The sequence below is a fragment of the Mauremys reevesii genome, linkage group 4, assembly GCF_016161935.1.
Source record: "Mauremys reevesii isolate NIE-2019 linkage group 4, ASM1616193v1, whole genome shotgun sequence".
In the NCBI taxonomy this organism is placed as follows: domain Eukaryota; kingdom Metazoa; phylum Chordata; order Testudines; family Geoemydidae; genus Mauremys; species Mauremys reevesii.
This window is the reverse complement of record NC_052626.1, coordinates 128,856,775-128,879,584: the sequence shown is the minus strand read 5'-3', so window position 1 is coordinate 128,879,584 and position 22,810 is coordinate 128,856,775. Positions and strand designations below refer to the sequence as shown.

Sequence of the window (22,810 nt, the reverse complement as noted above, 5' to 3'; positions counted from 1 at the left end):
CAGAATTTAGGGAGAGACCCAGCGTGGTGCCACTGGGCAGCACAGGCTGGGGGCTAGAGAGAACCACAGGGTCTAGCGTGTTCATTTCTGGTGAGCTCCCTGATGAAAGATCTGAATAACTGATGTCCTCTTTATGCCTCTATTTAATTCTCTCTCTCTCTTTATCCCTTTCAAGGATTGTGGAGACAGGAAGAGAGGGTTTTGGTTGGTTTGTTTCTTCACCCTCTTCTCCTTAACGGAAAGTTATGCAAAGCCCAGCACCTTCCTCCGGCTGCTCAGCTGGAATCCTCCAAAGGGCAGAGCAAAGGACCTTGTAAAAACCAGCCCACGCTAGGAATCTCCTGTGCTTGGACATCTGCTGTGAGATGGATTCTGGAGCAGATCAGAGCTGCTGATGGGAAAGTGACGGAGAAGGAAACCATGCTGTGTCCCCTCGGAAAGGCTGCAGCCGGACTTGACGCTGCCTTTTCCTTGGCTCTCTGAGAAGCTACCCCCACGCTCCCTCCTTGGTAAGTCTTCAAGGTGGAGCCGGGCTGCAGAGCCAGGGAGGTGAAGGGGGCTTGGTGCCGCATGGCTGTCTAGGCTGCGTGTCGGGGCAGGGTTTTGGTGTGTTATTGGCAATGCCTGGGAAGACCCTGGGATCTTTTTGCATGGAGCAGCTCTCCTTCTGCCTACTTCTGAGTGCTTGCAGCTGCTGGTGGAACCTGGCTGGCTCGGCTAAACCAAAGGGCCAGGGGCATCCACACATGAACTCCATCCGCCTCGACGGGGATATCACCCTGGGAGGCCTCTTCCCCGTGCACGGCCGGGGCGCCGAGGGCAAGGCCTGTGGTGAGCTGAAGAAAGAGAAGGGCATTCACCGGCTGGAGGCCATGCTCTTCGCCCTGGATCGCATCAACAACGACCCCGACCTGCTCCCGAACATCACCCTGGGTGCTCGCATCCTGGACACCTGCTCCCGGGACACCCACGCCTTGGAGCAGTCGCTGACCTTTGTCCAGGCCTTGATCGAGAAGGACAGCACTGAGGTGCGGTGCATTAACGGCGGGCCCCCCATCATCACCAAGCCGGAGCGTGTGGTGGGGGTGATCGGTGCCTCGGGCAGCTCTGTCTCCATCATGGTGGCCAACATTCTGCGCCTGTTCAAGGTAATGTCCCATGCTTGCCATCCCCTGCCCTGCCCCTGCGGGGAACCCCTCCCGCCTTCCCTCCACCCCCTTTGTGGCTGGGGAAAGGAACACATGGGGTGACCGATGGTTCAATCTCTGCTGTACCGGCTAAAATAATGCACCAGCGACTGTTAAGAGCAAAGTATTGCAGGCCTATTAACAATAACAAAATGCACTAACTGCTCCCACTCAGGCAGTGGAGGGAAGCTAAGAGGGTGGGTGGGAGGGGAGAGTGAACTCTTTGCAGGTGTCCAAAGAATCCCCTGTCTCTCCAGGGGATTCTGGTTCTGCCCTTCCCCACCCCAGCGGTGGCTCCAGGCACCAGTGCTCCAAGTCCTTGCCTGGGGCAGCAAGCCACGGGGAGCGCCCTGCCGGTCCCTGCGAGGGCAGCAGTCAGGCAGCCTTCAGCGGCTTGCCTGCAGGAGGTCCGCTGGTCCCACGGATTTGGTGGCAATTTGGTGGCAGGTACGCCGAATCTGCGGGACCGGCAGACCTCCCGCAGGCGCGCTGCCGAAGGCAGCCTGCCCGCCGTGCTTGGGGCGGCAAAAAAGCTAGAGCCGCTCCTGCCCCACCCCACACCCTGCAATGATGATGCCTTTAGTTAAAGGGCTCCCCCCTGCCCCTTCGTTCTCTCCTTCATGTGCCCCTGATTTTAATGCGGTTGGATGCTCTGCGGAGGGCACAGGAAGGGATTATCGTAGGGCTCTCTTTACAGATGAGAGAGGTATGCATGCTGCTGGTGTGGGCGGGTGGGAGAAGGGAACCGGAGGTTTGCCGTGTGAAAGGCATTCCTCACCCGCAGGAGGAGGGAGATCCCTGCTCCATGCGTGGGGTAATTTCCTTCACCTTGCGGGGGCGGCTTACCTGGTTCACGTTTCGTCGTCCGCTTTAGAGGCAGAAGGGACGACCTTGTGATGGAGACGTGAGGGCTCCTGGGTTCTATGTCCAGCTCCGCCACTGATTGGCTGTGTGAGCTTGGGCAAGTCCTGTCACTTCTGAGTCGCAAATTCCTTTGTCGGTAAAATAGGCAATAATGACACTTGAAGGCTGGCCTACTGGTGGGGGCGCTAGCCTGGGCCTTGGGAGACCAAGGTTCAATGCCCAGCTCTCCCAGACTTCCTATGGGACCTTGGGCAAATCACTTAGTGTCTCTCTGCCTCAGTTCCCCATCCGTGCCATGGGGTTAATAGCACGGCTGGGCATCGCAGGTGAGGATCAATACAATAAAGAGTCTGATATGCTGATTAGATGGGGGCCATATAAGTTACAGACATTTGCCTCTTCTACCATCTGGGGCAGTGGTGCTGGAACAGTTTGTTTAGTGCAGGTGCTGAGAACCATGGAAACAAACGGTAAACCCTGTATATGATGGAAACCACATCAAGCCAGGGGGTGCTGGTGCACCCCTAGTTCCAGCACCCCTGGTTGGGGGTAGAGCTCCGAGCTTCTCCTTTCCAAAGCTCCTAGCGCTCGAACTACAGGCAAATCACAGGTGGTGGTACTGGGCCTGTGACACACAGATGATCAGTTCTGATTTCCTCCACTAGAGGGCAGTGACCACACACAGCAGGTTGCTAATAACCTCAGGGAAGCAAAATTAACTCACTGTTTGCAGACCATAGTTCCCGCTCCCTGATAGAAGGTGCTATATCAGGGCAAAATATTGTTACCTTGTGGTTCCCTGCAGATCTGGTCCTGTGGTCCCTCCCTGTCCACCCTGAATGAGTATCTGAATCCCACCCCTCCTGCCTGCTTGAGCAGGCTTGCAGCATCTCCTTTCTCTGAGGACAATTGATGAGCAAAGCCCTGTTGGGTTATGGGTGGATGTACTAAGTGTCTTTTGTGTCCCTCTGGGTGAGCGCTCCCTGGTGCCTCGTGGCCTTGCGGCTTCATTATTGAGACAACTGGTCTTGGGACACTTCGGGAGCCTAATCAGAGCTGGGTGTCTGGGGGGACACACTGCCAGTGGGTGTGAGAGAGAGAGAGAAGGAGACTGATGAAATGGATTTGGAAGGGCAGCTTCAAAATAGAAACACTGCTCTGCTGCCCTGGGGGGTGATCTCCCAAGCTGAACAGGTGCGGGATGAGGGACCCCAGGGAAAGCCTGGGCGCACCATAGGAAATGGAATTGGGGGCTCAGTGGACGACACTGATCAGTTCCCCACATTCCAGCAGGATTCCATGCGGTGCCAGCTCCAGGCAGGGGCGGCTCTAGAAATCAGGGGGCCCCCAGCGCAGCGCGCCGCTCGCCCCCTCCCCCCGCTGGTCGGGTCCCCTCTTCCTCCGGCGGCTCGGTTGCCTGCCGGCCGCTGCGGCAGCGGTGCACCGAGCAGAGCCCGGGACGGGACGCCGCCGCCTGCATGCCTCCTCGGGGAGCTCGGGGGAAGCGCCGGAAGCGACGCATACCTGCCTGGTCGCTCCGCCGTCCGCCCGGGGGGCGACGGCCGAGCACGCAGCCGGGAGCAGGCAAGCCGAGCCAAATACCTCTCCTGGAAGCAAAACCGCCCTGCCGCGCTGGCGGCGCGCTGGGTATCTAGCGCCCGGCTCCAGGAGCAGCTGTGAAACTGAGGTCCTGACCTCTCAGGTCGTTAAAGGTCCCGTAGCAAGTTTTGAAAGAGTTATGGCTGAATTCCTAGTCATTTATAAATGGGGGAGGATAGCACTTCCCCACCCCCCAGGGTGCTGTGAGGATGGTGAAGCACGGTATTGCTAGTGGAGACTCTCCTTTAGCTCAAATTGCAGGGGTGTGTGCTTTTAAGAGTGGGAGCTCAGGGGGGAGATCAGAGACCTACATAGGCTAATCAGAGACCCACAGGGTGCAGCCTAGTAACAGCTGTGAATTTCCTAGGGGGCGGGGGAATTTTGTTGCACTGCACGGTGCAGTGAGAAAAGTCAAGTCGGTACCTCGTGTTGAAACCCCACTATGCTGTCAGGGGACAACATGCAAATTCCTCCCCTGACTCGTATTCCACTCTCATTGCAATGCTGCTGCTTGGTTGCATTCCTGCTGCCTGGGGCAAGGAACTTGGCAGCCCTCCTGAACTAGCAGGCTGGAGCCGTGTGTGGGGAGGGGGGAGGGGGTGGACAGGAAATCTCCAAGGGAAACTCAGAGTGCAGCAAGAGGGCTTGATTTACCAGGCTGTGCTTTTCCTCTCAGGGTCGGTAATGAGCTAGTGCCCCATGCTGCCAGAGATGCCTTCTTAGGGGTGACACATAAAATTGAGGTCCTGACCAAGAGTTCTTCTAAAACAAAACAGCAGAAGCCAACAAACCCAGGGCGCTTTTCATAAAAGCAGGTCTGTTAGCCCCAGTGGCTAAATTCCAACCCAGGTAACCTTTTCAGGAGCTCAGAGCTCATCTGGTGGAGACTGGTTCGCTAATATGAACAAATTGCACAACAGAAATCAACCTAGGAGTCACTTGCAGGAGACCTTTTTGCAGAGTGTTGTCAGAGCGTTCTAATGGCCAGTTGGAGCTGTTCATCACTCAGCTCTTAGTCATGCATGGATTCCAGGGAGGTCATTGGCAGGGTTTTTTAATAAAATACTGTTCCAGTGAATTCTTATGGTGGCTGCTTGGCAGATGGAGGGACTTGGTAAAGTCTATACCCCCTTCTAGGAGAGAACAAGCATGTCGGCAGGGCCGGTGCTTCCATTAGGCGACCCTAGGCGGTCGCCTAGGGCGCCAGGATTCGGGGGGCGGCATTTTGCGCGCTCCCCACGGGGCGTGCGGGAGCTTCGGGTTCTGCTCCCGTCGCACCGCCGAAGAAGGACCCTTTGCCGACGTGCCGCGGAAAACAGCGGCAGGCAATTGAGCTGCCGCTGACGTTTCGGCAATGACTGCCGCTGTTGCCTGCGACATTTCGGCAGAGGGTCCTTCTTCGGCAGTGCGAGGGGAGCAGAACTGGAAGCTCCCGCACGCCCTGTGGGGAGCGCGCAAAATGATGCCCCCGAATTCTGCCTAGGGCGCCAGAAACCCTGGCGCCGCTCCTGCATGTCGGAAATGCTTCCAAAAGGCGAGGCGTGTTCTACTGTGCCTATGATGGCATTATGGGATCGGGTCCCACTGTGATAGTTGTTGTACAAGTAAAGGACAGGCCCGTCCCAGCAGAACTTGCAGGGGAAATAAAGGTGGGCTGTAACAGGTGGGCGTGGGGGAGAGAGAAAGAGAACCCATGGCTACACAGACTAACTGTATAGCTGCATTGTAATGCATGTGCAGAAAGGGGCAGACTGAAGGTTGCAAGGCCAGCCTAAATGCTGGCATTTCTAACTTGGGAGTGTTTGACTTTACAGCCTATGTAATTATTTGTATGACAGAAGCCCCTCGGGTTATGTCTGTGCTGCAGTCAGGGGTGCAACATGGGTCGACATACATAGGCTAATGCTACCCACACTAGCCTGGCTAAAAATAGTAGTGTGGCCACAGTGGCCCTGGCAGTACAAACTTTGCAGGGACCCTGCGTGCATACTCGCATCGCTAGCCTGCACCGAAGCCCTTGCTGCTTTGTCTATGCTGCTGTGTTTTAGCCCTGCTACCTGGAGTATGTCTACCTGAGGTGCAGTAGTGCCTCAGATTGCAATATAGACCTACCCATAGAGAGCCCGATTATACACATAGTCCCTTCCCCAAATTGCTCACCATCTGAATAGACAAGATGAGCCAAGGGTGAGAGAAAGGAAGGATTATCATCCCCATTTTACAGATGGGGAACTAAGGCCCAGAGAGATGATGTGACTTGACCAAAGTCACCTGGGCCGTCTGTGGCAGAGGCAGGATTTGAATCCAGATCTCCCAAGTTTGAATGCGGAGTCCTAACCCCAAGATGATCCTTTTTTTCAGCTAACTGTGGGGACTATAAGCGCCGTGAAACCATTCTGCTTGGGCTCTGTTTTCTCTCGCATTCTGTGGTCTGATACGCCCTTCTCATCTTTCACGGTTGCGATGGCATCAGTCAGATGAGTTCGAGACTCCCTCCACACAGTTGTCATCTATAGACTGATGCACTCCACTCATCTGCCTGCAAACAGATGGCACACTGAGGCATTTTAATGTATGTCATCATGACACCAGTTATTGCGGATGATTGGATAATGGGCTTTGGATTATATACCCAAAGCTTGAGATCATATCTTCCCTTAATTCCTGAGGAGCAGAATGATTGCCATAGCTTGACATGTTTATCATTGGGCGATGAAGGCAGCTATCTGTTACAGAGTCATGGTGAGGACACCATTATGAAGCCTGCATCTGTGCTCCAGGGGATTCACGGTATCCTGTAGCTCCTGGGATTTGTAGCGTATGAGGCTGTTGTGGGAAATGTACCCAAGGCTTGAATAGTCACAGGATGGACTGATGCTTCTTGGCACCTCTGTCTTGCTGTTGTGGGCTGAAAGCTTGTGGCTCCATCCGCAGGTGCCGCATGCCTTCTGGGAGTTGGATGAGTAATGGCAAAAATGGCATTTTGGTTCTACTTTGGGTCTAGCTTTGTCCCTCTGAAAGGCCAGGTATGGATTAGCTAATCGGGTTCCTATGGATCAATACCCCCTGTTGAAAAATATTATTTACTTTAGGTCTCTAAGTATCCTGCCCTCCCAATGATAAACCTCGTAGAGGATTTTTAGCGGCCGATCTGACTGCCTTCTCTCACACCTGGTGTGTGTTATCGTATTACCAGGCTTAGTATTTTACTCCTGGGGGAATTCTGCACCAAAAGAAATAAACAGTTCTGCGCACAGTATTTTAAAATGCTGCATGTTTTATTTGTCAAAATAACACAATATAATCATGCCAGTTTTCAATAATTTTGGTCATTTGCAGACCAAAAAAAAAAATTTCTTCAAGAAATGTTTTTTGACAAATAGATTCATTACTAGGTATATTAATACATAACTCTGAGTATTTCATTTAAATTACAATACAGAAATGTATTTCCTGCACCCCTCAGAAGCAGTTCAAAGGCTTGGGGCAGTCGGGGTAACGGAGGAGATGAGGAGGGAGAGGTATGGAGCCTGGGAGTGAACCTGGAGAGTTGTTGGGTGTGGGTGGGAGAAGTATGGAACAGGATTTTCTTTTGGGGGGGAGGGGAAATCATAAGGGAGTTGGGGAGCCTCCCCCATGCAGATGTTGGCTGACCCCAAGCCTCTCCCATTGAGTCAGGCACATCTGCCCCTGTCCCCATGTGGCCCTGCAGCCCCCCCTCCCATTCAGCCCCTGGCTCAATGCTGTCACCCCACTAGCTCCTGGGTCTGCACCCCAGTCTATTCCCCCCACTATCCTTTCTGAATCCCAGTCTGTAACCCCCAGGTGCCCCACTCTGTCTGTTGTAACCTGGCTCCACGGGGTCAGGGTGCTGTGATGAATGCAGCAGGCTCTGGGCTGTTCTAGCCTCTGGCAGGTGAAAGGCAGAACTGCAGCACTTCTTGGTTCAGTATATTTTCTGAGGGGGCGGGGAAAAACTCTGTGCCTGACATGAATTCTGTGCACGTACAGTAGCACAGAATTCCCCCAGGCGTAGTATTTGTTAGCCATTTGGTCTAGCCATTTGTGTGGCTGGCCTGTTGGTTGGTGTATAGGATGTGGCATTACCATAGGAACCTCTGGATTCTATGCCTGGTTCCCCTGTGAAGCCTTTGTGTGACACTGAGCAGCCAGGTGGCTTTTCTGTGCCTCACTTTCCCCATATGTAAAATCAGGATCATGATGTGGCCTGGCAGATAGAGCACTGGGCTGGGACCCAGGAGACTTGGGTTCTGTTGCTAGTTCTGCCCCTGGCCTGCTATGTGACTTTGGGCAAATCATGTAATTTCCCTGTGCCTCAGTTTCCCCATCTGTAAAATGGGGTAAGGATACTAGCTTCCTTTATAAAGCACTTTGAGATCTATGGATGAAAAGTGCTAGATAAGAACTAAGCCTTATTAGTATTATTTGTCTTGCCCCATTTAGATTGAAAAGCATTTCAGGGAAGGGTCTGTCTCTTACAAAGGTGGGGTGGATGGTCATGGTGTTCTGGAATCCTAGATGCCACCGTAAAACAAATAACAATGAAGAGTCTTGAAACTCTGATCCTTCTGGGTGGAACGGGGCTGTTTCTAATGCACAAAGTTCTGTTCTGATTTTTGTCCCTACCTCCACGTGATCCCAGGAGAATTCCAAGGACTCTTTAATTACTTTCTTTCTTGCTGAGCACTTATTTATATGCGGCAATGTCCCTGGGCTAGAAAGTGTGTTTGAACAAGAGCCCCCTTCGCAGCAACTGGCAGAAGCATGTAGATAAATGTAAATATAATGCAAACGCAGAAGCAGCTGCAGTGGAATATCTACAAGCAGAAAGCGTGGACCAAGAGCAAACTCTTCACCTGGAGTGCAGGTTCCCAGCTCTGGTTCCCAGCATCTATTTCCTTTCCCAACATCTTGGAACCCACTGCCTTCTCTCCAAGATGGGTTTTTTGTCCCCCTCCTCTTCGTCCCTTTGCCCCGCAAGCTGCAATGAGTTTTGTGCTCTCCTGGGAGAGCTGGAGGCTGTTAGCTGAGACAGAAAAACAGATCGCTGATGGAGTTTGATTTTTTTCCTGGGTCCCTTTTTAAAACGCGTTAATGTTCCAGGCGATGAGTGAGAGGGCTCTTCAATAATTAAAATAATATAAATTAGAGGGAACGGGAGAAAACTTAAAAGCCATTTGCTGAGACAAAAAAGATTGAATGCGTTCGCTTCAGAGAGGAATGGGGAGGGAGGGGGAGAGGAGGCAAGAATGAGAGACAGGTGGAGGAGAGAGGAGAAATGTTCTTTAATTTTTATTATTTCAACCTCAGTCCATTTTTATTTTTATGCAAAGAGCCGTGTAAAAGGGTTGTGCGGCCTCCTTCCTGCCACTATCTAGGTTCAATCTGTCTTAGGTGCTTATCTGGACTCTGTCACCATAGTTTAATCTGAGCGCCTCACAATCTTTTACATATTTATCCTCACCACTGCCCTGGGCAGGGCTATTACCCCATTGTACAAATGGGGAACTGAGGCACAGAGGTGGTAAGTGACTTACCCAGGGTCCCACAGGGAGTCTGTGGTAGAGCAGGGAATTGAACGCAGGTCACTGTGTGTCTTGGCTACACATTAACGGTTTAATGGTGATACCAGTGTAAACCTCTGTGTGGACGCTTATTTTGATCTCAATGGATTTTTTTCTATTTAGCATAACCCCTTTCCCAAGCTGCATCTGCCATACCAAAGACAGGCACTTTGATGCTGGAATAAGTGTCCAAATGGGGGGTTATACTGGTATAACGACATAAGTTTACATTTACATCCCAGACTACAACATTTTTTCTCATGTGGGCAAGGCCTAAGATGTGGCTTTGACAGACCTTGCAGGAATGAATCTATTGCTTTGCCTATGCTAGAGGAAGACAGGAATTGTCACACTGGACCTAGTCTAGTATTCCGTCTCCAACAGTAGCCAGCAAAAAGCTGCCTCAGGGAAAGGAGCAAGAGCCCCCTGGAGGAGCCAGAGGTGGGATAACCTGCTCCCAGGGGAAGTTTCTTCCTGACCCCCAGTAGCTGGAGCCTACCCTGTTAAGCTGGGTAACCTGCTATGGTCTAACGGGTAGGTTTCGATTGCTCCCCAAACTCTTGGTGGCTTTTCATCTGTCACTGTTAGAACACTGGATATTCTCATGATCCATATAAACATCCAGTCTTTGTATGCTGGTAAGTTTTTAGCCCCCCTGTGTTATCTTGTGGCAATGAGTCCCACAGGTTGATAATGCATCGTGTGGGGAAAATCTCTCTCAACTTTTCATCTGGTTTAAATTGGGTGCATAAGTAGCCTTTGTTCCCTCTAGCATGATTGTGGAATAGCCCTTTCTGCCTGTCCGTGCACACAATTTCCCCAATTGGTTAGCAACCATACTACATGCACTGGGGTATTCTTAGGGCTCAATATCAACTCAAACCCAGTCTCAGTATCCATCTCTGTCCTTTTAGTGGCAAAATAGAAAGTGGTCCTGGGTGCAGTAGCACAACTAGTGTAAATGGTTTTCCTGCTGCTATCCCACATTGCCCTGGTTCACGGCTGAGGGGGCTTGTGTGGTTTCCTTTCTGATCTTCATTGCACTGGAAAGAACTGGGCACTTTCCAGTACAGTGTTGCATGCGCCTGGCCCCTCTGTGGTGACCAGCTTCTATTGGCATTGGGCTGTGATCTGACCTAGAAAATAACCATTGTTAGTAGCCACTCTTCCTCTGGGACCAGGGTTGCATCAAAGAAATCTGGTCCCTTGCAAAGTCATGGGCTCCAGTCCATGGAGAGACCCAGATTCCACTTGTGTGAAGTCGTCTTCTTCTGCCTGCCCCAAACTCCTACACCATGTAGGGTGTGTGTGTGTGTGTAGTATTGGGCCTTGCAGTGCATGAATGTATCCCAGTGTGCCTGTTATGGCTGTCTAAAACGGGGCTGTAGTCTTGGCATATGAGGAGGAACAGGCACATGACCTACAGGAAGCCAGATGTAAGGCTTCCTGCTTCTTAGGCAGGGGCAGCAGTCACAAGAGGCCCGAGAATAAAGGAAACCCTGGGTGTTTCATGTATTCATGGGAATTTACATGGAAGGACTCCATGTTTGTAAAGTGAAACTGTCTCTTTGTTAAGAGAACTGTTTACAGAGATTCTGCAGCTGCAGCAAGCATTCTAGCCATGTGCACACAGACTGACTTCCCCTGGTACCTTCTCCAAACACATCCTCCCTGCAACCTGTACTTCTCTCTCCAAATTCTGTGCAGAATTGATACACTGTGGGTAGGGGTTGGGGGATCTCTCCATAATAGTCAGCAAGGGCTATAATAGAGGGAGGGTGTGTCCTCTCCCCTCCCAGCTGGGAAACCCTTGGGTGGTTAGTCTCTGGTATCTGAGTTTATTTGGCATCTTGTTAGCTGATGATAAAGTGAGCCCCAAGCCAGGGCTGGTGCAAGGATATTTTGTGCCCTAGGTGAAACTTACACCTTATGCCCCCCCCTCCCTGGATCATCGCTTATTATAAACTTTCAAAAATGAATACTGCATAATGTGGCATTGTTCATTAGAATTAATACAGGGGGGTCAGAGGAGATGATCACAATGGTCCCTTCTGGTCCGGGGGAACCTGTGAGCAAGGAGGAGGCTGAGAATGCCCCCAGCTCGCAGGGTGTCTAAATGTTCCCAGGCTCTGAGTACTTCGCCCTCCAGGGGGGACCCAGGTGCAAGGAGGGCAGAGCCGGGCTTACCCAGGGAGCAGGTGAGGATTGCCCTGGAGGTCAGGGCCGGCTTCCCACATTGGCACAACGCCACTGGGTGGGGGGGAGGGTTCAGTGTTTGGAAGCGGCACCTGTGCCAGCCCTTTCCCCTCCATCGCGCTGCAGGGTTTAGTTTCACTTTCTTTCACCCCAGGAGGCGGCTGCACCAGGCCCCAGGTGCAGCGCGTTGGAGGGCGACGCTCACCTGAGCTCAGGACCACGTCTTGCCTCCCCCAATGGCTCCGACCCTTGGCCACGCTGGTCGCCGCGCCCGGCCGGCTGTCTCCTCCTTGCTCTGCCGCAGGCTCCCACTGATTGTCCTGCGTGCCGCCCCTCGCTGCGGGGTGGGTTTGTTATGGAGGCCTTGCTCCCTGCCCTGCCCCGCTCAGCTGACTCCCGTGACGCCGGCCACTGCTTTTTGGTGCCCCCAAAGCTTGGCGCCCTAGGCGGCCGCCTAGTTCACCTAGTGGTTACACCGGCCCTGCCCCAAGCACCGGGACTTGATGTGCCGTGAAGTTGGCTCTTTATCTTTGCTCCCGGCTGTTTGAAGTTGCATACCAGCATACACTTAAAATGTAGGGGTTTGCAGTGGGGGAGAGAATATAGGGAGCAGGCAAGCCCCCTGTATCTAGAGTCAATGGGACAGAACCAGGGTCCTCCCATGAGGATCAGATTGCGTGACTGAGGCCTGAGCAGAAAACTAACATTTCTGGGTGGTGAAATGACGCTGAATTTTACGGGAGGTCTCACCTTAAAATTTCCGTGTGATTCTAACTACCCTCCCCTCCCCCATGATCTTGAAGCCTGGGGGATTTTTAATGGTCAGACCACGCAAAGGTCGGACAAGTGTCCCTTGTGCTGGAGAGCATCCTGCAGAGAGAGGGTTGCTGGTAAGGAGCCCTGTGGGCTGGTGCTAAAGTCTGCTCAATCAGTCAGGATGTGTGGGCAGCTCGTGGTGGTGAAGGGGTTGTTTATGCAGATGCAAGAATTTTGTCTAAGAAGACATTGACTGAAAATAAAACGGAAAAGGAAACGTGAGGGAGGGAAAGAGAGAGAGAAAAGCAAAGCTTCTAAATGGAGCCGTAAAACCAATAAACAAAGCCTAATTATTGTACAGCTAAAAGCGAGATCTTAAGGAGGCAACTTCCTCCTTTTGTTCCAGGGAGAGTCTTTTGTGGTGGCTTAATTAAAAACAAGTGCTTGGTTTTGTTTGCAGTGGAATCTGAACACTCCGATTTGTGCTGGCACGTTGGTTCCTAGCCGGACCTGGCAGTCCTTGGGAAAAGTTGGCTATGGAGGAGCTGGGTGGATTATGCTTGGTGGAATGGGCGTGTGGGAAGAGGAGAGGACAGGATGGAAGCTAGCACTGGAGCGACTGGGTAATTAAGAAAATGATGATGAGGACAGAGAGAAGAGGGGAGGTGGAGTAGACGGAAGGGTGGCAGAGAATGACTAGGCAAGGGGTGGTGGTTGACTGAAATGATGGGGTGGTGGGAGAGCCTGTTGTATAGACTGCAGAGAAAAGCTTGGCTAGCAGAGCAAGGCTCCTGTCCTGCAAACTGCTCCATGTGTGCTAAGAGCGGGTGTGAAGCCATTCTGTAGGCTTTATCAGGCCTGCAAAATCCAGCATCTACAAGACACGTTCTTAAGCACCACCTTCTCCATTAACCAACTACTTATATGTGTACAGACACTGAGCTCTCTGGTAACACCATGGGGATGGGATCCTATGACCGAGGGCTTCGGTGGTGCTTGGTGTAGGTGCAGTCCCAGTGCCTGGAAGCCTATCCCATTAGCCAGTTCTTCTCTCCTGGAATGCAACGGGATGACTTGCTTATCTTTAAACATGCACTTTGCTGGCTCAGGGTCCCCAAGAGAATGTGAGCAGGATGTCAGCTGTTCCTTCCCTGCTCCGCCATCTGATGGAGGCTGTTCTTCCTCCCGGTATCCGCCTTGATCATAGCCAGCAAGGGTGGGATGAGGAACAGAGCTCCCCACCTGAACTAATTTCAAACCCTTGCTGAATTCTCCCCTTCTCTGACAGCCAGTCCCCCCACCCCCCGTGGCTGATGGACATGTGTGGTAGCTTAGCTTGGATACGCTCGCTAAGCAAGCAGGCCTCTTGTTTTGTATGCACCGTACCTAAGGAATCTTTATTGATCTCTGAAATTTGGCTGCAGCACCAGGTTTCCTCGAGGCCTGGAAGGCAATCCCTGGGTGACCCATTAAGTGAGGTTTGCATTCCGGGAAAGGAGGAGTGCATGTGAGTGACAGGTGGGGCTCAGCATTGAGTCTAGACATTGTTTGTTTGGCTGCAGGGCATATGCCACACCAAACGTGGTTGCTGCTGCAGCTGTATTTCGTCAGAATTAAATTGTTTGTGAATTACACTTGCTGCTGCTTTCGGGGCCGAGCCAAAGCTGTTGGAGATAATTGCGGTGAGGCCCAAGATGGGCTTTCTCCATAAGGGCCCCCTCTGAGGCAGGCTGAGGAGGGTAAGTGCCCCCACACAAGGCTGTAATGGGAGCAGGTTCTTTGCACTCCGAGTATGCCCATGGCATGGCTGTGGCTGGCCCAGGTCGGCTGCAGGGCTATAAAATTACTGTGTAGATGTTCAGGCTTGGGCTGGAACCCAGGCTCTGGGATCCCGTGAGGGGGGTTGGTTTGAGGGCTGGAGCCTGAGCCCAAATGTCTCCATCACAAGTTTTAGCTCCACAGCTTGAGCCCTGGGAGCTTGAGTCAGGTGACCCATGATCTGAATTTTGGTGCCATGGGGGTTTTGTTGCAGTGCAGATGTACCCTGAAAGGATGGGCTCTGAGCTCAGCTATCCGTCTCTCTCTCTCGAACGCTGGCTTTCTATCCAAGCCATTGCAAACACGAATGAGTCAAGTCTCCCAGCCCCCTTCCTTGAGGGGCAGGTTAGTGTCAATATCCCCATTGCACAGACGGGGACCCCAGGATAGACCCTCTGTCAAAGAGCCTGCAGCCCTTAATCGCTGACTTCACTGGGACTCCTCCCATGAGCACCGCGCTGTTGGTGACCTGCACCAAATCATGCAGAGAGGCCGTGGCGGAGAGGAACAGAATACAGGAGTCCTGCTCCCCAGGCCTGTGCTTGCAAGGTCATAATTTCTCTGTGCCCCTGACAATCTCTGAAGCAGAGAAGTCAGGAAGGCCAGGAGTGGATACACTCAGTCAGGTGCATTGTGGCAGCGGATAACCATCTTCTCAAGGAGCAGGTACAGGCTGCCACTGGAGGCAGGATCCCAGGTTTGATGGAACTTATGTCCCTGATGCTCCCTCTGTTATAGCTGGGGATGGGGAAGCCGGTTGGGGTAAAATAATGGGTCTGGCTGCGAGAGTTTAATTCCCTTCCCCATCACTTCCTGCTCTGCACTGCCTGGACTAACCGAACTCGTAGCAAGAAAGCACCAGTAAGAGCCTCCAATTGGGAGATCTGTGTCCCAGTTCTGTCTGCCTGAGCAGACAGTTTGGATCCAACTTAGGGCTGCTTCTGTTGAGAGCATTATACCTCACCCATCACAGCATCGCTGAGGGTAATGTCTATGCAGCAATTGGAGGTGTGTGCTTGCAGCCTGTGTACGCATAACCCAGCTAGCTTGAATCGACCTAGCTCGGGTACCAGAACAGTGATGCTTCAGCACAGACTACCCGCCCAAGTAATTACCCAGTTCCCCAGAACTAGGAGAGCTCACACTGAAGCCTGCCGTGGCGTCACTGCTCGTGATACATTAGCTAGCTAGACAAAGCTGAGCTAGCTCTCGTGCGAGCTGCAGTCACTGCAGGGGAGACATACCCTGAGTGCTGCCTGGTACTGTTCCCATTGCACGTGGATCCAATCTCTCCCTGTAGTAGTGCGCTCTGTTAGAACGCTCCCTCTGTTATCACTTGGTCTCAAAAGGCCACTCTTGTACCCTGAACCCTGTTCCAGTCTGTTGGTGTAGAACTTACTCGACACAGACGTGTCTGCCAAAGTCATCACCACGGTGGCTGTGGGCCCTTATGAGAGGCCGTCATTAGACAGTGCTCAGCCCACTTGGCTGGCATTTTATGGGGGTTGGCGACAAGGAGAAGGGGCCAGTCCTTCTCCCAAATGAGTTTTGCCCCAAACCATGCCTGGTCTTGACCTGTTGTGGGATGTTTGACACTCTCTCGTGTGTCCAGATGTCGTCTTCTAAGCGTGCTGCCCTGGAAACCAAACGGAAGAGCCTACGGATTCCAGGCAGAAGTGCCCCCTTGATTCAGGGCTGGGTGAGTGTGCGCACACCCGCAACAGCCCTTTTGATTTGAAGGAAAGCACCTGTCCCCTGCAGCCAGCGGAGCTTGCTTTCCTTTGCATCAGATGCGGCTGCATTCACTTCTGAGGAGCTGGATGACATTGGCATTTTAATGCATGGTCTTGTTGTCTTTCATCTCCTCCTTCTTTTGCAAACTCCTTTGATGGCAGAGCTAACACCCTCTGGAGGTTACTCCAGTCGCGTTTTTCCTTTAGGCCCATCTGTCCTGCTGTATGTTGTTTCACTCTATGGAAATACAACTCCCAGCCCACCCCTGCTCTTGCATCAAAACTGTGAGTGTTTGCTCCTTCCCTGCAACCAGGACCAAAGAACAGAGATGGCCCTATATGGCAATGTCCCTGTTTCAAAATCAATCACTGCTCTGTTCTTCTTTCCTTGAGTCAGATCCCAATTCAGCTGTTACTCAAGATTTACTATATTCTAGCACAAGCAAAATTCCTGCTGAAGCCAGTAGGAGCTTGAATGAGTAAGGCTGAAGTAGAATCTCCTTGAAGGATGTCAGGATTTTGGCCTTTTGTCTGTATAATTCCCTACTTCAAAAGGGTTTCCCTATTTCTGCTCAGTGGGGAGGGCGGATAGCTTAAGTTCCAAATCTGCTCTGAAATCACAGACAATAAAAATGAGCCCCTTTGGGGCCTGATTCAGATTTCACTCCATTGACTTCACCTACCCCTGATTTACATCAATGGTTATGCTGGTCAATGTTTCACTGGAAAAAAATTTAATGGAAAAATAGCTTGGTCATCAAAATGGAAAATCCCCCTGGAAATGGCCGATTCAGCTCATATTTTTGGGTGGTTTTAGTTGAAAAAACAAACCCTGAAACACTTAAGGTTTTGGGCAGTTGAAAATTTGTGGCTGAAACCCGCTTGCATTTGGAACTGGCTAGTACTCGACACGTGGCTGTCTTTCACGGCCGCAGCCTGAAACACGAAGCTTGCGTTTTGTTCTTGCTGGAGGAAGGAACCCCTCCACGCTTACAGTAAACACACACGGGGTAATTCTATCCGGCGTGCGGTGCAATCGACAGTGCCAAAGTGGCTGTTAAAATTTACAGAACTTACCATCAGCAGCGTCTCCCTTCTTCCCATACCCCAACCACCTATGCGCCTTCACTAAAACACACCACTGGCGCAAGTTCTGTCTGAACTGTACGGGTGGAATCCTGTAGTCCTCACACAGGCGGAACTCCCTTCGACATCCATGTATGTGTATATTAGAGATGGGGCCCCAGACAACTGCCCGCATCCAAACCATGCCCTGTGTGAAGTCCGGAGCTGAGAAGGAGCCCAGAGAAATGCACCAGACACTGGACCTGGGAGCAGAATTGTTTCGAAATGGGGAATTTGATGCCATGTGCACTGCAAAGGCCCAATCTTGCGATGCACCGCGTGCCTCCCTATGCCTGTATCGATGACAGCTGCGACTGAAGGTGCTCTGCATGTCGCAGGATCGGGGCCTTGCTTGGCCCAGTAAGGGAGGGCAATGAGAATGGGAAGCTGAAAAGGAAGAGGCCTCTCTGTTCTTGGGGCCAGATCCTTTGCTGGTGTTAATTGGCCTTGCTGAATTAAATGGAACAGAGGCTAATGCTGATTTATACCTGCTGGGGATGTGACCCCTGTGTTTTATAGGAAAGCCCACAGGATTAAACCTCCACTGTTCTGGTTACATTTTGTTATCCCCCGCCACCCTCTCCTGCTCCTTCTGCCAATGGCGGGCATCCGGGCTCTCTCCTGTATCAGATCCATGCACCGCCTAATCAGCCTTCACCAAAGCAATTAAAAGGGTGGGGGGGATCCACCCTAAAATGCACCTGCCGCCAACTCAGCTTTCCTGAGAGTGACTGATTCTCCGACACAAGCAGCAGGAGACACTGAGAGCTTTTAGGAAACATTTGGGCTGCTAATGATGCTGAGCAGCAGCCTGATCTATTAGGCAGTGGAATGGTCTCCTAAGGGAGGGCCTTTTGTAGTCGGCCTGGAGACCAGACGGCAGGGAATGATCCTGCACTCCCAAGGAGATAGCTCTTTCCCACTGCTAAAGTCTGTGGCTAATTCGGCAGCCTTCACTCATGTTGAACAGTGCTTACTGGCCCTGAGCTCAATGGCTCTCTGTGCATGAGTCGTGATGGGGTTGGGGCTGGTTATGTACTGGTCCCAGGGTCCATTAGTGCAGCCTTGAGGCTGCTCTAAAGTATTCTAGCTGGTAATGGCTCGTAAGGGGTTGTGCACGGGCTGGGGAATGCTGGAGCACAGTTATCTCTGGCCATGCCCCTTTGCACTCCTCCTCTGTGCCTGCTATGCACCATGGCAGAAGAGGATAGGGTCTGGCTCTTGTGCAAGCTGGTGTGCCCCCCCCCAACTTTTTCATTGGAGAAAATCCTTGTCTGTGGAGGTGTGTCCAAGTTATGGCCCATGTTTTGCCACTGAAGCAGCGCAAAGGGGCTGTATCGAGGTAGAGGATCCAGCCCACAGTGAAAAAGGGATGGAGAGTCGGGTAGGATTTGTGAAAATGGCGGAACAGCAGCCTGTAATTACCGAGTGTAAGATGTATCCAGGGGGCTTGGATGGGATGCTGTGAGGGCAATGGAAACGTTAAAACACTCCTTTGTCGTGACACCTACAGAAAGCTTGACATTGGTTTGGCTGCTAGTGTGTAGAGACCACTGCCTCGCGTGTTGCCCACGACTGTCTCCTTGTACTCCCTTGCCTCCCTGTATCCATCTGGGGTCTGTCGTCTCAGATTGGTAGCTTTTTGTAGCAGGAGCTGTGTGTTTGCACTGCACCTAGCACAGAGGGGCCCTGGTGCATGACTGGAGCTCCTAGACTCTTCTGCAATACAAATAATAAATAAGAAGCATAGAGCCACAGCCTGAAGAACAGAGGAATCCAAGTGGAAACAGGGACATGAAAAATGAAATAAATCCTCTCCTCTAACAAATACGACCTGTCAAAGGATAAGGCCTGTGAGTCCATTCGACCCCTTCCTTTTCAGCGTGTTTCCTGGTTACGGCCTGGCGTTGAAGCTTAGCAGCTGGCCGGGGGATTTTATAGGAAGTGTGAAGTGTTGGGAAATGTTAAGTGGCTTATAAGTACTTTGATTATTTTAAATGGCTTAAGTGCCTTTCTGAGATGATCGCCAGGCAGCCGGGTAAGCGACACAGACACAAAATCAATGACAAAGTACAACAAACTCATTTCAAGAAAACCGATTCCCTTCCCTTCCCCACCCTCTGATGTTCTGTGGTTTGGGAATTCTCAGCCAGATGGGAGGGGTTCCCGGAGCCAGCGTTTATCAGCCGATTCTTGAGCTGTGTTGGGAATTTGCCCCCTTCCCATCAGTGCCAGGAACGGGGATAAATTGCACAGGTGCAAATGGCAGCTTTGTCTGTCTGCGTGTGGGGTTTGCATTGGTGCAGCTTTGAAAACCCAGAAGGAAGAGAGATGCCATAGCAAGCTAATGCACCAAGGAATTGCCCTCACGGATGTTCGATCCAGATCCTCCTCTGAGCCATCTTTGCACTCTCCAGATCCTGGATCAGCTATGAGCCAAGCTACTTTCCTGATACAACTTCCCCTAGTGGTGATTCAGACAACTGGGGATTGCTGTAATACAAGGAAACCTGAAACACACCCTGTTTCCTAGGGCCAGGCCTCTTGAATAGCCCACAAGGAGAGGGTAGGGAGGTAGGAACCGCTACACCAGCTCTAGACCACGGGGAGGTCTCTCTAGCACTGCAAGCTGGTTGTGTTGGCTTTGCAGCTGCTTTTCCCCAGTGGCGCTGCAGGAAGCAGCCCAAGTGCACAGGAGAATCTGGGTCCTTGGTTTCCAATTGCTGTTTTTAAATATTCGGGGGTGCATTTTAGATCTTACCAGAATGGGAGACTCAGCCAAGCTCGGTGCAGGCTGTTTTTACACAGCTCTGTCAGTGTACCTCCTTTATGAGCTACAGTTCCACCCGTGTTTCAGTTCTGAGCCCTTTCCCCTGCCTGTCACCTTCACTGTTCCAGTCCCAGGTCCCCTCACACTTGGCTAATGCATCTGGCTCATGAAAGACAAATGTTTCTGCTGTCCCAGAGGCCCAAGAGCTCTTCTGATGCATTACATTCCTGATCTGCAGCCCTCCCAGTTCTGCTAGTCCAGGGGCCCATAGCTCTGCCGTGGGTGTTTGTATTACCATAATGGTTAGGAACCTGAGTCGTGGACCTGGATCCTGCTGTGCTAGGTTCTGTACCAACCAGATGAGAGAGACTCTCCCTGCCATTGTTCATCATTCATAAACCATGAGCCCAGGGCTCTCCTAGCACTCTGCTAATTCAGAGCTGCCTAACTGGTAAGTCGGTCTTGCCTTTTACTTAAATGCCTCCCACCTGTCCTCTGCATTGTCACTAGCTCCAGCTTGCAGGAGCAAACACCATTTCTACGCTTCCCGCCAGCACTTTCAATATTTGATGAGCGGTTTTTAGCTGCTGTTCAGAGTGTGTTTTGTCATTTTGTTTCTATATGAATAAATAAAGTGCCCTTTATTAGATGCCATGGACTAATTAAAGCTGTACATCAGCAGAACAACTTACAGATGTGGAGCCTCTTCTGCATGCTGGTTTGATCAGCCCTGGTGGTTTGGTATGCAAGAAAATCTCGTAGGATATGAGCGCTCGCAGTCTCCCGTCTCAGCTGTTGCTTGCTCACTGTCACTTCCCCAATGCACGCTCCCCCTCCAGCCAGCTCTCACTGTCGTCCATGCTCATCTCCCTTATCAAAAACACCTCCTTCCCCCAAGTCTTCTTGCCTGACACCCTCAAATGCCCCCACCTCACCACACTATCCCAATCCCGACAGTGACACTGTCAAACAAGGAAATTCCCATGCCGAAAACATCCTTAGCAGAGGGTTCAGGTTGCACGCGTGCCCTTCCACCACACGGGAAAAACGTAGGAAGTCACGGGCTAAGGCAATTTTAACACTGACCGTCCTGCTCGAACGCCCCCTGCAGTGCCGCGTCTCACTAATGGATAGCTGCCGAGTGGGGTGGGGAGAAGAGCACTTTCAGAAACCGCCGTGGTGAGACTGTATCCCTTGTGTCAGGAGCAGTGCTGTGGTCTCTGGCTGCTGCTGTTGGTTCGTGCAACTGGGGCAGGGATACGATGGGGAGGGAGAGGCAGTGGTGGGAGTGCTGCTGTTTGCAAACAGGGCTGACATGGTCCATAGCAGCACTGGGCTAAAAAGGCCGGATGGGGAGGAGGGGGCCACTGATCCTGCTTTAATGAGAGCACTGCTGCCTGCATGCCAGGCCTCTGTGTCCCAGCAGGGGTGAGGCCTCAGATGGGAACACACTAAGCTCCTTGTTGGTAGGATGAGCCATGCTCAGCCTGGGTCTCCTCAGCCAGAGCCAAGGAGAGGAAGGGTGATCTTGTGGATCAGGCGCTAGACTCATACTAAGACGACCTAGGTTCTGCTCCCAGCTGTTCTGCTGATTTGCGATGTGGCCGTGCCTAAGTCACTAAGCCATATGTTTACACTGCAATAAGAGACCTGCAGCACAGCCACGGCTGGGGCACCTAGCTCCTATTTAAGTCAATGGGAATTAGGCACCTAACCTGCTTTGGGACTTAGGCACCTAGTGGGATTTTACCAAACTCTGTCTTTAGGCACCTAAATATCTTTGTCTCTCTGGCCATTAGACTCTGTGCATCAGTGTCTATCTGCAAAAGGGGGATAATGATTCCATTTTGTGTATCGCAACTGTAAGTGGTTCGGAAAAGGGAATGTCTTATTATGGATATGGACAGCACCTTGCACAACGGGATCCTGGTCTCAGTTGGGGCCTCTCGGTGCTACAGTAATTGACATAACACAGTCCCCTCCCCCTTGTGCTTTTATGGCAGCAGGTGTGCAAGGGGTTTGGGACTGCTCCCTGTCGGGGGGGCCATGATGCCCAGTACTTGCCCTTGTGTACCTGTGCCCAGGTGTAACCTTCCCAGATACTTAGATGGGCACCCAGATACTTAGATGGGAGTGCGTCTATTCTTTTGCTGCATGACGTGGATCAAGGCCAAGGGATGTCCTCGCTCTCTTGTGTAGGTTTGTAGCTTCCCTCCTCTATTTTTTTACCATTCAAGCTGTAATTTGCTGCTGTCTGCAAGAGGCAGGAAGGCAAGACCGATTTCTGTTTTTCGCTGGTGTCCACCGCTGTGAATGTCGCCCAGCCCTGAACTGGAACAGTGCCCGTGGTTTCGAAGAACCCCACGCTTAGGAGGTGCTGTCCGCTGTTCTGAAAGAGCTCGCATTCCTGCCGCTGCCATTGCCACGAGGCACAGAGACAAGCAGGCAGGCTGTCAGCCGGACTGGAAAGAGGCACAGATCTCTTGATGTCCAGAACGCTCTTGCGAGGGAAGAACGTGTCTTAGGAAAACATGTTAGACAAATAGATGCTCTTGATGTTTTAATTGAAGCCTAGAGGGAGCTGCTATCTTTAGCATGCTAACAATGTATGGAATAAATAATTCAGCTAATGGAGGATTTGCCGTCTGTCTGCATTCATGGAGATGCGCGCACCAACTTTTTTGCTGGAAGATTTTGTTCCTGGGTAGAAGGCTAGTCTGAGATGCAGCATGGCCCGGTGGCTAGGATGCTGGCTGCAGACCCAGGAGCCCTGCCTTCTGTCTCTGATTCGGCACTTGCCTGCTGGTGACCTTGGGCAAGCCACTTCCCCTCTCCGTGCCTCAGTTTCCCCTCCCAACCTGTGTCTGTTTGGAGTGCAAACTCTCAAAGGGCTGTGTCTCACTATGTGCACTTACAGCGCCTAGCGCGAAGGCGCCCTGACCTCCACTGGTGCTGCTGTAACACAAATAAGGAACAGTTAGGGCCAGAGGCGGAGCTTTGCGTAGGATGTAGACACACTCTGGCTCATCATGCATGGAGGGGTTAGGAGTGGAGTGACAGAACATTCCCTGTAACCAGCACCCTCCACTTCGCTACTGGGAAAAACTGCATGAGACAAAAGCAGCTTCGTTCTCTGTGGTGGCCAGCAGCTGTCCTGTATGGATTCATACTTGGGCT

At 51.9% G+C, this 22,810-nt stretch overlaps 1 protein-coding gene across 8 annotated transcripts in view; it reads left to right on the top strand.

The window, feature by feature from the left end:
- The window catches only part of LOC120404255 (metabotropic glutamate receptor 4-like), a 129,478-nt gene extending 107,211 nt beyond the window's left edge, over positions 1-22,267 (top strand). For all 8 annotated transcript variants that reach the window (XM_039536420.1, XM_039536419.1, XM_039536417.1 and 5 more), the window contains 2 exons: positions 176-1,148; positions 21,871-22,267. In XM_039536420.1, the coding sequence (XP_039392354.1) occupies positions 621-1,148; positions 21,871-21,876 (534 nt within the window). In that variant the 5' untranslated portion in view covers positions 176-620 and the 3' untranslated portion in view covers positions 21,877-22,267. The remainder of the gene's footprint in view (positions 1-175; positions 1,149-21,870) is intronic.
- The last annotated feature ends 543 nt before the right edge of the window (positions 22,268-22,810 follow it).